The sequence below is a fragment of the Rhamphochromis longiceps genome, linkage group LG7, assembly GCF_057381845.1.
Source record: "Rhamphochromis longiceps isolate RC_006_pf linkage group LG7, R_longiceps_female_GT1.1, whole genome shotgun sequence".
Taxonomy (NCBI): Eukaryota; Metazoa; Chordata; class Actinopteri; order Cichliformes; family Cichlidae; genus Rhamphochromis; species Rhamphochromis longiceps.
In genome coordinates, this window is record NC_140563.1 from 3,791,663 (window position 1) to 3,804,812 (window position 13,150).

The 13,150-nt window shown below is 40.7% G+C and overlaps 1 protein-coding gene across 4 annotated transcripts in view; it reads right to left on the bottom strand.

Annotated features, from left to right (window-relative positions):
- Positions 1–6,392, bottom strand: part of hipk2 (homeodomain interacting protein kinase 2) — a 67,029-nt gene extending 60,637 nt beyond the window's left edge. For 3 of the 4 annotated variants that reach the window (XM_085411683.1, XM_085411682.1, XM_085411681.1), the window contains exon 1: positions 6,008–6,392. In XM_085411683.1, coding sequence (XP_085267809.1) covers positions 6,008–6,026 — 19 coding nt within the window. In that variant the 5' untranslated portion in view covers positions 6,027–6,392. The remainder of the gene's footprint in view (positions 1–6,007) is intronic. The other variant, XM_085411677.1, reaches the window with a different exon arrangement.
- Positions 6,393–13,150: the final 6,758 nt, after the last annotated feature.

Sequence of the window (13,150 nt, forward strand, 5' to 3'; positions counted from 1 at the left end):
ATCCCAATCTGAACAAAACTGAGAAAGAAAACTTGAAAGGAAGTGGTGCCTATCTATAACAATGGCCACCTTATTTTCATTTCCGGTTCTGGATAATATGAGGATGTGTCATCGTAGCTTTCGTAGTAGCTGAATAATGACAAACATGCAGCAAGTATAGAAACAGAAAAATATGATAAGATTATAGTGACTGAGTAAGTGCTGAACGACTATATATAAGGATGAACATGGGAGCAAAAGATGAAAAGGCTAAAGCTGCTCATTTCCATGCCTGTTGACTCTTTTGACTACCCCAGTTCTTGTCTGTTGCTGTCTCCTTTCTCTGCTCTGTGCCTTTTGCCTCCTGGCTCTGGACAGAAATGGGCTCAAGCACTCGTCTGAGCTTTGAAGTCCTTTGGTTATCAGCCAAGCGTAGCGCTGTACCTGCAGCCATCTGTGAAGGGGCCGCCAGCAGCCGCCCATCGCTCCACTTCCCTTCCATGACTGAGAGGGGCCAGAGCCAGGAGTGGTGATGGGGCTGGCAGCGGCACTAAGTCCATGTTGGCTGACCGCACATGGAAGAGCCTATAGCTATGTCAAAGAATACAGGTGCGTATACTCGAGTGCCCCAATCTTACTATTTAATTCGGTACTTCTGTGCTCGTTTTAATATCTGTCTGTAAACAGTCCCCTCTCTCCCCTAGCCTCATCCGCCCACCGTGCCTCTTTCCCTCGGAAGAGGAGAAAAATGTAGAGGTTATGAAAGGCTTGATTAAAAACTGCAAACCATTTTTCACTCTGCGCTTCACATAATATGAAGAGACGGTTTGGATCTTTTGTTTAAATGAAGTGGCTGTGAGTGCGGTAGCTGTCCTCCCCATCTAGCTGTAGCTCCGTACATCATCTGTTGCCCTTACAACACATGCTTTGTAGAACTTTTTTGTTTCATCATGTGTGCATGTGCACTCTGAGTCAAGATGAATGGCCAGATGAGCTCGTGGTAAATACTGCCAGCACTGGCAGCTCTCTTCCAGAGAGTACAATGTCAGTTATACATGTGCGGGTGGGGTTGGGGTGTGTGCGCGTGTGTGGGGGGGGCATTATCACAAACAATACGATTACGACCTGCGACAGTGTGCACCAAAAACAAGGTGGTGGTTGGGTTCTGGGGGTTACTGATGGGATAATCAAATAATACAAACCAGGAGAGACCGAGCAAGGCGGGAGGCAGCGGGGGAGTCTGGGTGGGGGTTAGGGTTAGGAAGAACAAAAAAGCTACAGTAGCCAGACCTCTTCTCCAAAGCAGCCTCCAATTACACACATACAACGGGGCTTCCAATCTGGCCATCAGGCTGTTGCTGAAGTGTCACATGGGTACCATGTGTGCTGGCCAATGGCCTCTCGGCTTATCAACAAACAGAGCGGGATGGAAGGACAGATAAGAGATAGACGTGGGGGTGGGGCGGGGAAGCGCAGGGTGGGAACTGGAGGGGGTCGTGTGCGGATGATGAGAGATTGCAAAGTGAGCAATGAAATAAATAAAGTGCAGATCATTCTTATGCCGCACTGTGCAATATTTTTCACATACTGAAAAAGTATTAGACATGCTCAGCGTTTAAAGTGTTTTTCATGCTGTAAGAATCTCTTTGTAGTTACTATTTAATAGGCCCAAGTTAACAAAATGGCTTATTCACTCTGTGCTGTGTTGAGAAGTAGTCAAATGTTAACCTTTGTTTGAACTGTAGCTTTCATAGACGATTAAAGCAATAGATGCGTTACCAGTGCAGAGACTCCCAGCATCACGCCTTTTAACAGACAGTGATATATCACGGTAGTAAGAGAAGCTATTAAAAATGTTCTTAGATGCTGATCCTAAATTATAAGGAAACCTCTCTTAAAGCTACAAAATGTATCCACTGAGTAAAACCAGAAAACACCAATCTGTTTCCCGCCATATCTTCACGGTAGATTTTCAAAATTATTAATGCAAATAGACTTAATATTCCATGTAAAAGTCCAGCTCAGAGATGCTCGTTGACTCAGTCTCTTTTCCGACGCAGCCTGGAGCCGTTACAGTTTTAGTCAGAACCAGAGGCAGATGTTTCAAACAAGCTGACACCGTACACAATGTGAAACAAAAGTGGGGGGGAGTGCTTTCGCACATGCATGAAAACCAACAGGGAAATGCCTTGTGCAAGCACTCGGAAGGGTTAAGGCTCCATCGCAACCCATCTCCCTCTTCGTCTTTGAAAAAAACTAACTAATGTCAGCAACTGATGTGGTCTCCAAGTACAAGGACCTCGGCTGATTCTGGGGTTTGAACTATATGACAGAGGCACTAAAGCAGCACTGGCTGATGAGAAAATGAGAAATGCAAAGTTCTCTTGCATCGTAGTCACATTTCTTTCTTGCAAAAGAAAAGAAGTGGAAGAATGATGTGCTAGAGTCTTGGAGGCACTTCTACTCCAGAGAAATTTGCTGAAAACAGTATATGAAAACTTGAGCCTGTTGAAATAGCCTGCTCATATTGAAGGCTTGCTCTCCTGTGTCAGGCTGGCCTCTACTAACCTGTCATTTCAGCTTTGCCTCAACCACCGCTCCCCCCCAACCCTACCACACACCCATCTGTTCCCAAAACTCTCAGAGCACACCTGTGAACTATTTCAGAACATCAGAGAGCTCACATAGCCCCCGTCTTCATATAAAACTCACATTCTACCTCCCTCCAAAGCCTCTGCTTCTTCTTCTAAATGCTTTAACAAATCAATAGCGCAAAGAATCCCAAAACCCTGGATTTCACTTTCTTTTCAGATAGGAAGCTCTGAATAATGCAGAGAGCAATACTTGTGGAGACAGCTTATCCATTTTCATAAACCTTTCTGAACAAACCCCCTCTCAAACAAGTCATGAGGTGAGGACTCAGGTCAACAAAAAGATCAAAATGGCCACTGAATAAAAGCGGGGAAAAGAGAGGTAAACATTCACAATGCTACCTACGAGGATCTGCAGTTCTGAAACTTTTTTCATGCGTGCTGTTTAAAGCCATTACTTATTAACTGTTTAGCTATCCTCCATCTCCAAGCTTGACTCTTTGTTCACTATGGACACTGAACAGCTAAACACACCACCCTGCTTGTCATAACAATCAGGAAGCGAGACTCTCCATCAGTTTCCCCGACTCTACCGTGGGGTGTGGCCCAGCAAGTGGCCGCAAAGGGCTCCATAGGGTTTTTCCTGCAATTCTAATCAAAGTTTAAAAAGCTGCAACCTTGGAGTCTGAGCCTGGGTTGTGGTCTGTGAGGAAGATATCAATCAAGCAGCTCCAAACAAGCGTGAGGGGGAAAGGGAGCCAGGCAGGCAGGGCTGAGGACAGTTTCTGAGAAACTCTTGCTCTCTCTGTCCTGTCTCTTTTCTCTGTCCTCAGTGGAGTAAGTTCCCCTCTTCAAGGGCAGGGTGCATTCCCCATACCAGGAAACCACAAGGTAATTCAAAGTCGCATTAACACATAATGGCTGCGCAGATGGATAAAACATTAATCTGCCTGTGATGCTGCAGCGCCTGTCACCACCGCCATCATCATCATCGGCTTCTGAGTCATACTCTGTCCATTTTTCCAGGCGGGAATGAATGAATCCACTCTGGAATAGTACTGCTTGACCTGTAAGCGGCAGATCTGCAAATGAAGTTGTTTTCCTGCCTGGTCCCCAGTTCTGCAGCTGTCTAATCCTCTTGCAGTTCTGCCCTACAAAAGGGTGATGGGTGATTGTGCAGGGACTCACAGACAGATAGAGACATATGCACATGCATGCATGAGCACACAGCAACACCCATATCTAGCCAGGCAGGCATGTTTGGCAGTGTCTGAATATTGGCTTTTCCACAGCTAGAGGCTGCTGGACCTGCTCAGCTCATCAGACATCCATCAAGGTGTCAGTTTGGGTTTTGAGACCAGGCTCCCAGGACGATCACACCGCTACCTTTTCTGGCAGCAGGTCTGCACGATGGCCTTCTATCTGGGCCAAGAAGGACTGAAGATAAACATTGAAAAAATATAGGCAAGAGAAAAACAACACAAATTGACACTAGCACAATGCCCACTGCCAGTCCTGAAAATCTCAGCCTTCTTTAAACAAATGCTTTCTCATAAGTGATTATGAATACGAGATCAGCAAACAAAAGCAAATGGGCTTTTCCTCAGTGTGCTTGACTTTAAACAATCAAAGGAAGTAGTCAATCACGTAGATTTAAGTTATTAGCTGCTCTGCAGACAAGCGGGAGTCATTAACATAATAGCCGATTTTCTTCTATGTGAAGCCCCCCCCCACACCTATTTTCCACCGGAGACTTTGGTCATTTTCATGACTTCTCATAACACCCCTCCCCAACTCCGGGGAGGACAGGCAAGGTAATTAATTCCCCTTGCTGCCTCTTTCTCTTCTCTTCTCCTTCCCTCGGTGGTGAAGGGAAAAGCCAGGGAATGTAATTTACACTAATTACCTTTTGCATAGGAGTCTCATTTCAACTTTCCTTTTCATGTTGAAGCGCCAGAGTCTCAGGCTATGCCTCTAAGCTTCAACACCCCTAATGAAAAATCACTACAATATTGCTATAGGGACATAACAGCACACAGACAAGAGTTTGCAGGCACCTTATTGCGCTTCATGATGCTGTATATCCCCAAATGAGCCATCGTGTAACTCAAATATCCCTATTAAGACTCAGTTTTGCTCATGATAGTACTCTAACGGCACTTTAAAGTGTGTTAAAAGTGTTACTTTGAACAGTTCTCTCTCTCAAAGTGAAAATCAGGGGTTCCGTTTAATGCCAGCAGAGGGACTATAGAGTGGACAAGAAGATAAGCAAACATGAGGCTGCTACAAACTAAATATGAGAAACACCAAGGCTCACCGTTTGCTTCTGCCACTATTCAATTTGTATAAGGATCTCATCAGTATGTATAGCTTACATCGTTGTTTCCCCTTTACTGCTCAGGGTTTTCTGTCCTTTTGTATATTAGATGAGCATCGCTACAGTTGCCTACTTCTGATTGATATGTAACTACTAATGAATTAAGTAAAAAATGTATATATACAACATCAAATTGCACGTAATTTAATTTTTCCGTTACCACTGCTTTGTCACTCCATTTAACCTCTAGGTATTATTTGTACAGTAGTTGAACCATTCACAGACCCAGATTTTGCATGCGCGGATTATAATGGACCGCTTGCATTGTTTTACATTTAAAGGCTTGCTAGTCCACCTTGCAACGACATTGCAGTCAACAATCACTGCGTTTGTGTGTGAATTGTTCTCTTGGAATAATAACAAAAACGCACGGCAGCAAATAATGTAAGGGTACGGGGTAGTATTCTCTCAATTGGATTAGTCACAGCCAAATGCTGCAGCGATAGCTAATATGCTGTATTTAAGGCTGCATATCGTTTCCGGAACATAAATACGTATGTGAATCAATACCCCGAGGTTGACGAAGCGTTAAAAGTCAGATAGCCTAGTTTTTAAACTGATGTGGGGAGATGGGAGATAGAAGAATGAATGCAGGCGAAACTGGGACCGATCGGTCTCCGACCTTCTATCATTCCCTCTCCCTCTTCAAGCAACGCTAAAGAAATTTCTACCAGGAACAAACACGAGCACAAATAAACGTCCAAGTGTACGGAGAGTGGTAAATGTACCGTGGCCTAAACATATACTTATCTTTGACCTTATTCTGGAGGTTTGCAACCTCATCAGCGCGATTTTAACGGACACAGCTCAGACTGGCACCCCGATCTGACTGAGCCTTCACTAAAGCGCTAAGGCAAAAAAGCTGCCGGCGATCTGACAGTCGGCTCGTGTAAGGTTTAGAAAATCTAATATTAATACAGGTTGCATGATTTTGGCAAAATGAGAGAGCTTGCAACGCATCTTTCCTCCTACGTATGAGCCGCAATTCAGTTGTACCACGATTGACACAGTACACAGCAGCACTGGAGGGGAAAACAGCACGTTTTCCAAACCACCTTACCTTCGTATACAGGGGCCATCGGTGCAAGGATTTCTGTTATTCATGGCAAAAAATAAAGCGATATTTCTGTTCAAAACTCAATAAAAATCTGCCATCTTGAAATGTTGATGAGAGGGTCGACGCGGTCTCCTGCATTACTGGTCCAGTTCATTAGTGAGGAAAATACTCATAATTCATATCCAGGCGTTTTCAAAGCTAGGGTCCGATGCGAGGCGAGCGACAGACGACAGGCTGTGCAATTCAAATCCCACCCGCGGTGTGTTTCTGTGGGCTCAAATGATGAGCCACGATGACAGGTTTACTTCAGCTATTGTGCGACATGTCTGTGGAGTGAGGAGTCTCTGCAAAAGTTGCAGTGGTCAGAGCGCAGCGAGTTTGGTGTGCAGCGAGAGAGTCGAATGACGATCGAATCGATGAGGCAGACCCTGAGTGTGTGTGTGTCTCTCTCTCCCCTCCCTCTCTCTTTCTGTCTGTCCATAGCAAAAAAAAACAAAAAAAAACTTTGGGTATAATAACACTACTACTACTACTGATAATAAAATATTCTTTATATTTTGTGTAATGATTAAAATAAGCTTTCAGATTCAGGGCGCTGGGCGCTTTTAAAAAAAATTAAGCGGTAACACCATTGTACTCATATAACTACTATAACTTATTATACATGTATACATATGTGAAAGAAATGGTTCAAAGAACTATAAGATTAAATGTGTTAATATTAAGGAATGGGGTTAAAGTAGATTTGGACTTCTCATTAATCTACAACAAGTAATGAGAGAAAATAGTGATGGACTAAAGTCTGAAAGAGAAATTATCATGTCAAGAAAAGCACTGCTTGTAGTTTTTTATATTTTTAGTTTAATTTTTAAAGCCTACACTGAGATTTTTTAACGGTGTCATGTCAAGAAGAGAAGAACTAACCACTGTGCACATTTTCTAGTAGGTATAAAAAATGCTAATAGATAATAAATATTCGGACATGACGTGACGTGAATCTCTGCTGGCGTTATTCGGAGCCGTGCAAAGTGCATCTGGGTTGAATGATTCCGTGTGCTTTTGCTCACGTCTGTACGAAGCTAAAGCGCTCCCACTGTAGGCTACAGCATGACGACATGAGATTTGCACAGAATAAACTGGAATCGGATTACATGGGCTCACACAAATGTGAGTAATCTGTCATTTACCAGCGGTCCTGCACTCACAGCAATATGCGCACCAACCTCTAAATTAAACCTGTCCATTTAGACATGTGGGCGGTTGTTAACATAGTACTGCACACTTTGCAACCCTGACGAAGTATGCTGCACCCAAAAATTAAGTTCATTTAAGTTCTGAGTTTCTATTGCATAAAAAGCACAGCGTAATAAAGCTATCTACAAATGTTATACAACTACATTTAAGCAGTCTCACCTATCAGGGAAGAGCTGTGTTCAGCATGTACTGCCTGTCCTAAGCCATACAGCTTTGCAATGAGTTCTGCAATTACTCATTCATTAAAAGCGTCAGAGAGCCTGCAGCCTGCACGCACATCAGAGCACACAGAGCTGACCGCTGCATGTCTAAGTGATCCTATAGTAGCAAAGCAGGCATAAAAATGAAGTCTTACAGACCCATGGGATGTGCAACCTATATTTGCTTGGTTTTAAAAATCACTGTAATGCAGCTCTTCCATCAGCAATGCATTGTTTATTCATGATACTTCAACCACAGCACTACAGCGTATCTAAAAGGACTAACACTGGTAAATCCTCAACGTCAAGAGAATACTTTATGAGACATAAACTTGGTCAAACAGCGTCTGAGCTATGAAATGTCCAGAATATGCCACATATGAAATATGGTATAGAATACATAAGTATGCTTAAAAATGTATTCTCAGCTCTGTCGTAAACAGTCTAAACAGCGTCACACCGTGTGATCATGCCTAATGGGCTTGATTCTTTTAAATAAGCAAAACACTGTGACACATTTTTATATTTGCATTGCAGCCAGAGCATAAACAGACCAACTCTGCTGATTAGTTAGCAATGAGCTTTGTAATAATGCCATAAGGACACACTAAATTTGAATACCCTGGAATCAACAGAAGATTTTTAAAAAATCACCCCGGTGTTTCCTGTAAGCTACATCAGAAATGCTTGAATTGTGTCTGTATAAGTACATGTGTCAACCTTTGCTTTTTAGTCAAATTATAATTATAGATAATGGCTATTATGCTTCCAATCTTACACTATTTTTCCAAAGAAACATATTGAGATCTTCGAGCGATACATCGTAGTTACTTTTTGTATGTACTGCTATTTGACTCAGCTGGTTTCTTGAGAAGAGACAGTTCCACATATTTATTCAAACCATTTGTTTGAAGGTTCAGAATGTGAACAACATATTTATTACAGAAATGCTTTGTATTGCAAAACGGTTTTACTGTTGGTCTAAGTAGAAACAGGATGTAACTCGGCAAATGGCATTTCCCAATAGTTTGGGAAACATCTCCAATTTCACCTTTCACTTCGCAAAACATGTTTTATGTGAAACTGGCAACTTCTATAAAACTGTTTTGAATGTGAACATTGTTTTCCTGAAAAATCCAAAAAGACATCGATTTAAAATTGTATTTTTTACTTTGAGAAGTGATGACAAAAGAAAATATCCTAAAGAAAAAAAACCCCAATCCTAAAAGACATTTGAACACTTCAAAGATTTCATCCAAAATGTAAGTGGAAATAACCAGGAAGTTAAAACAAAGCTATAGCATTCCAGCTACACCGATCAGTTCAATTAAGACACATATTACGAACCTTTCTTACAACTTCAAACACAAAAACATATCACAAAACATTGACAGGTTGTGTGGTTCTGCCAATGCGTTGGCAGAACCACACAAACACATCAAATGGGGTTTTATCTGGGCTCAAAACCAAACAGTAGTTTCAGATCACGCACACAGAGAATAAAAAATAATAACATTAGTGAGCATTCATTGCACACTGCATCAAAAATGGAAATCACAGTGATCAGTATGTGTCATACACGTTTTTCCAAACTCACGTGGCTGATTAGCAGGTCTACAAAAACTCCAAAAATATGAAGCAAAAAAAGAGATGGATCTTCCACTGCTACCCCTCCTCCATCCATCTTCTTAATATTTATAAAATAAAGTAGTGCACAGCTCGCGTGCAACAGAGGATCTACTTAGATTTGATTGTTCACTTTGTCCTGTGTCTGCTGTTTACATAAGAAACAAGTAAAAACACAATATATTAATAAGACTTGTATGTCTCATACTATATTTTACTTAAAGAAATTGTCATTTTTGCATTTTTCTAACTCAATATAAGACACATAAATCAATTAAACACTATGTTATATGGAAAACATGTGAAGAGGGACACTTATGGATAAATTATGGTATGAGACATGCAAGTGGCTAATTCATATGTGTTGTGATTGCATGTACAAACACATGGTCTGTCACAACTGCTCTTTACCGAAATGATTTCTCCCCCTTCTTCTCTTCCTCTTCTTCATTTCAGATTGTTTCCAATATTTACTGGTACGAACCATCACCGCATGCTTGCTTTGCAGTCTGAAATAGCTTCTACTGGTTTCATCACATCAGTAACTGCAAAAGCCAACAGTTTTAACATCTGTGCATCATCAATCTATCATTGAGGTAGAGAGAATGTGTTTAGAGTTTTGAAGAAAAAAAAAGGGCCTCACTAGGTAAAAATTGTTAAAGTTTTTGTCATAAGAGTGGCAAATATGATCAATTTTCATAGCAAATTGAGAATTAGGAGTTAGTGTTTTAGCAGTAAATAAAGCATTTATGCCCTGAAGTTTCATATAAAGCCATTCAGGGCTTTCAAAGGCATTTTGCCTAACAGATGGACATACGACAAATTGTTGAACAAACACACTGACAGGCAGATGGTCTGGGGCAATTACCTTGGATTAATACTTGTCCGGTCCCCTAGGTTCATCGTGTAAGACAATTCTGGGCCAAACACAAGTTGATGGTGCATGTTGATATATCCCACTCAAAAACAGGTTGTTTACAGTCAATAAAAGCAATGGTGTTAGACAGAAGCAACATGAATCTTTCAAATCAAAGTGACAATATTTTTTCCTGATTGCTGAGTCACATTGAAGCAATCCCTCAAATCCATTTTTTTAAAAGGTTATATATACGTTGTCCTTTTATGGCCAAAAAATGATTACAAAGAAACAACTTTTGGTGCATTAAGAGAGAAATTCAACTCACTCTTTTTCAACACCCAAAATCCAGTCTGTGGTCAGGCCAGAGATTCTCATTAACATCGCGTGCAACATCAACATCAAAGGAAACGTGCCAAAATTATTGAACTGAACCGTGGCCCTTTCATCTATCCTGAGATTCTTATTGGTGTGCTAGCAATCTTGACTCTTAGTGTTTCCACCTGGAGAACTGTGTGTTACAGTAAATCCAGCACTGCTTTGTAAATAGTGCTTTATGAAAGGTTATTCATGTAAAGATTGCCTCTAAAAAACTTTATACATATATCATGAGTGAAAATAGGGAAACTGTTTTTAACAGTTTTGGGAAATTGATGTGTTTCTGTGTTTCGGCTTGGAATGGCATGTTAATAGCACCAGTATGGTGTGCAAGCAATCCAGACAAACTGTAAGTTGTCGTGATTATACTAGTGCCTCATGACTCTAGGGGCCCACTAATACTGACCATTTGTTGAGCATGCACAACACACACACACAGAAAACTGTCTTCCTCTTATCTTTGCCACTGCTTTGGAGTTATCGTCATGCTATGTGGAAGTGACTGGTTTGGTTCTTGCCCACAGCAATTTTTTTTATTGTGCGACAAAAATCCGAAAGTCCACAAGTATTCCAAAACAAACATTTCAAAGAACCAACTTCACATAGATATGCTGAGCGGAAATGGAAAACAGCTATGAGCATTGGTGGCACAATTTCAGCGCTACACAAAGTGTAACGTGTGCAATAACCTGATGTTATGTTTTTAAACTCAAATATAAAACACAGAATATTTTCTGTTATGAAATATAACAGAAAGAAAAAATGCTTTAAGTTAAAAGAATATTATCTGTTCTTTCTATGACTCCTCCCACTTCTTCGACTCTTTTCATTCTACGTCTCTTTTTAAAGTTGGCATCCTTCGACAACACACCTTAAGAGGTTTGACTGCTAAAGCAATGATTGCTAATTTAAAAGCAACAGGTGTTTGCTCATGGGTAGGAGTCAAATTTGAGCATTCTCAGTTGTCAGTGTACTTGCTGGTGTAAGATAGGATATATGAGTTTAATGTTTTGTTCATTGTGTTTTAAGTTCCAATGTTACTGTGTGATTAGTTGAGGAAAAACTAGATATGTATATATATGTTTTGAACTATATTATAATCTGCCTACTAGTGTGGTCTTTTCTGTCTCCTTGCCACAGCACACCATATTCACAGCGTATCGCACATGTATTTACACCACATGTAAACTGTTATTAATTATAAGAATATGGAACACACATGGCAGATTTAAAGTAGCATAGCTGTGGTGACCTAAAGTATATGTTTACCCACTAGTGTGTTTACTGAGTAGTGGATGCTCCTGGTTTTGCAGACAGAGAAATCTCAAAAAGTCCAGACTGCAGAGTTAGAGGACACAGGCATTTACATTTACAGGGTTTTTACATGCAAATTCCCTGAGTTGGAAAGAATTTAAGTGTCGTTAGGGTGTGTTTGCGCCAGGCACACACGAGAAACTGCCTGTCTTTCACGCAACTTCAAATAGATAATGAAAATAGTATGCATAATGTTAGTCTTGAGTGAGAAAGAAATGAAATAATATACACAGTAGGAAGCCAATTTTAGCTCTCCTGTTACACAGCAACTGCCTAGTGTACATGTGCTTTATATACAGCAGGCAACCGCTCTTTCATTATCCTCTAGTGCTCGGTCCCATTTCAGGTGTATATTATATGCTGAAATTGATTTACATAGGCGCCCCCGTATGAATATATAAATAAATATTGCCAATTCTTATTTTGCTCATTTGAGCTGCATGCACATTAATGTAGTTTTAAGTCAAACATGCCTTATTCTTGTTCTTGCCTCTACTGCGTCAGTGGAAAATGCACTTAGTTGTTAATGACCTCTGACCTTTGGTTTAGCACTGAAATAGCTGATCTGTGCTGATTCAGACCCTATCTGCTGTACTGCACTGCTCAGTCCCACAGATCCTTTTATTACTTCACACATTTTCGAATAGCGTCCGCTTCTTGGTTCAATGACACGTGCGACATCACTTGATTTTAAATAAGCATTTCCATGGGAAAATGTCTTTTACTCAGTTTGTTTGTGATGTTTCAGGATTTGTGCGAGGACAATATGTTTAAATAAAATGAGTTCCAGATTGACACACTGCCCATGTTTCAAATAAAAAATATCTGTCATGCATGTGTGAAATAATGCATGCAAGAGAACAGCGTTCACAAGTAATTACAGTCGGTTGCAGAACATTCAGTCATACACAGCGATGCTGTCAGTGTGGTTTTTATTGCAGGAGTCTGTGACCGTATCTTAGTTATTTCAGTTAAAAACTGAATTATTTTGAGGAATTACTTCTTATTGACAATCAGACAGTCAGTTATGACGATATACTTTCGTGAAAAAGCAACTATAAAGCAAAATGACTTCTATCCAAGCTGTGAAATGAAAGACAGCTGTTCGACACTAAAAGCTGTGTTTTCTTTTGTACGAAAGCTGTTTTGTGGTTTTTGTTGGTACGTACAAGTGTGATGTTTTTCCTGCCTGTGAGGAGTGGTGGTTTACCAGGCAGCTCAGCAAAGTAAACAGAATTTAGATCCATCTGACAATAACGTTGGCATTGACTACCTATTTGACTTAGCTACGGTATTTCTTTAACAACAAACGGCATAAATTACAACCCAAAGCTGTAAATAATTAGCCCATATGCTTCACATATGGGCTAGTCCCCCCCCCCCACCCCAACAGCCATGCAATTTGACATGCCTTATAAAATCTAGAGCACTGAATTGCTTCTTTCCCTTTTTTTCCATTTACTTTGTGTGCTCAGCAGCAATAAAAATTCTCTGTCCTTTTTGTGTTGCAATGTTTGT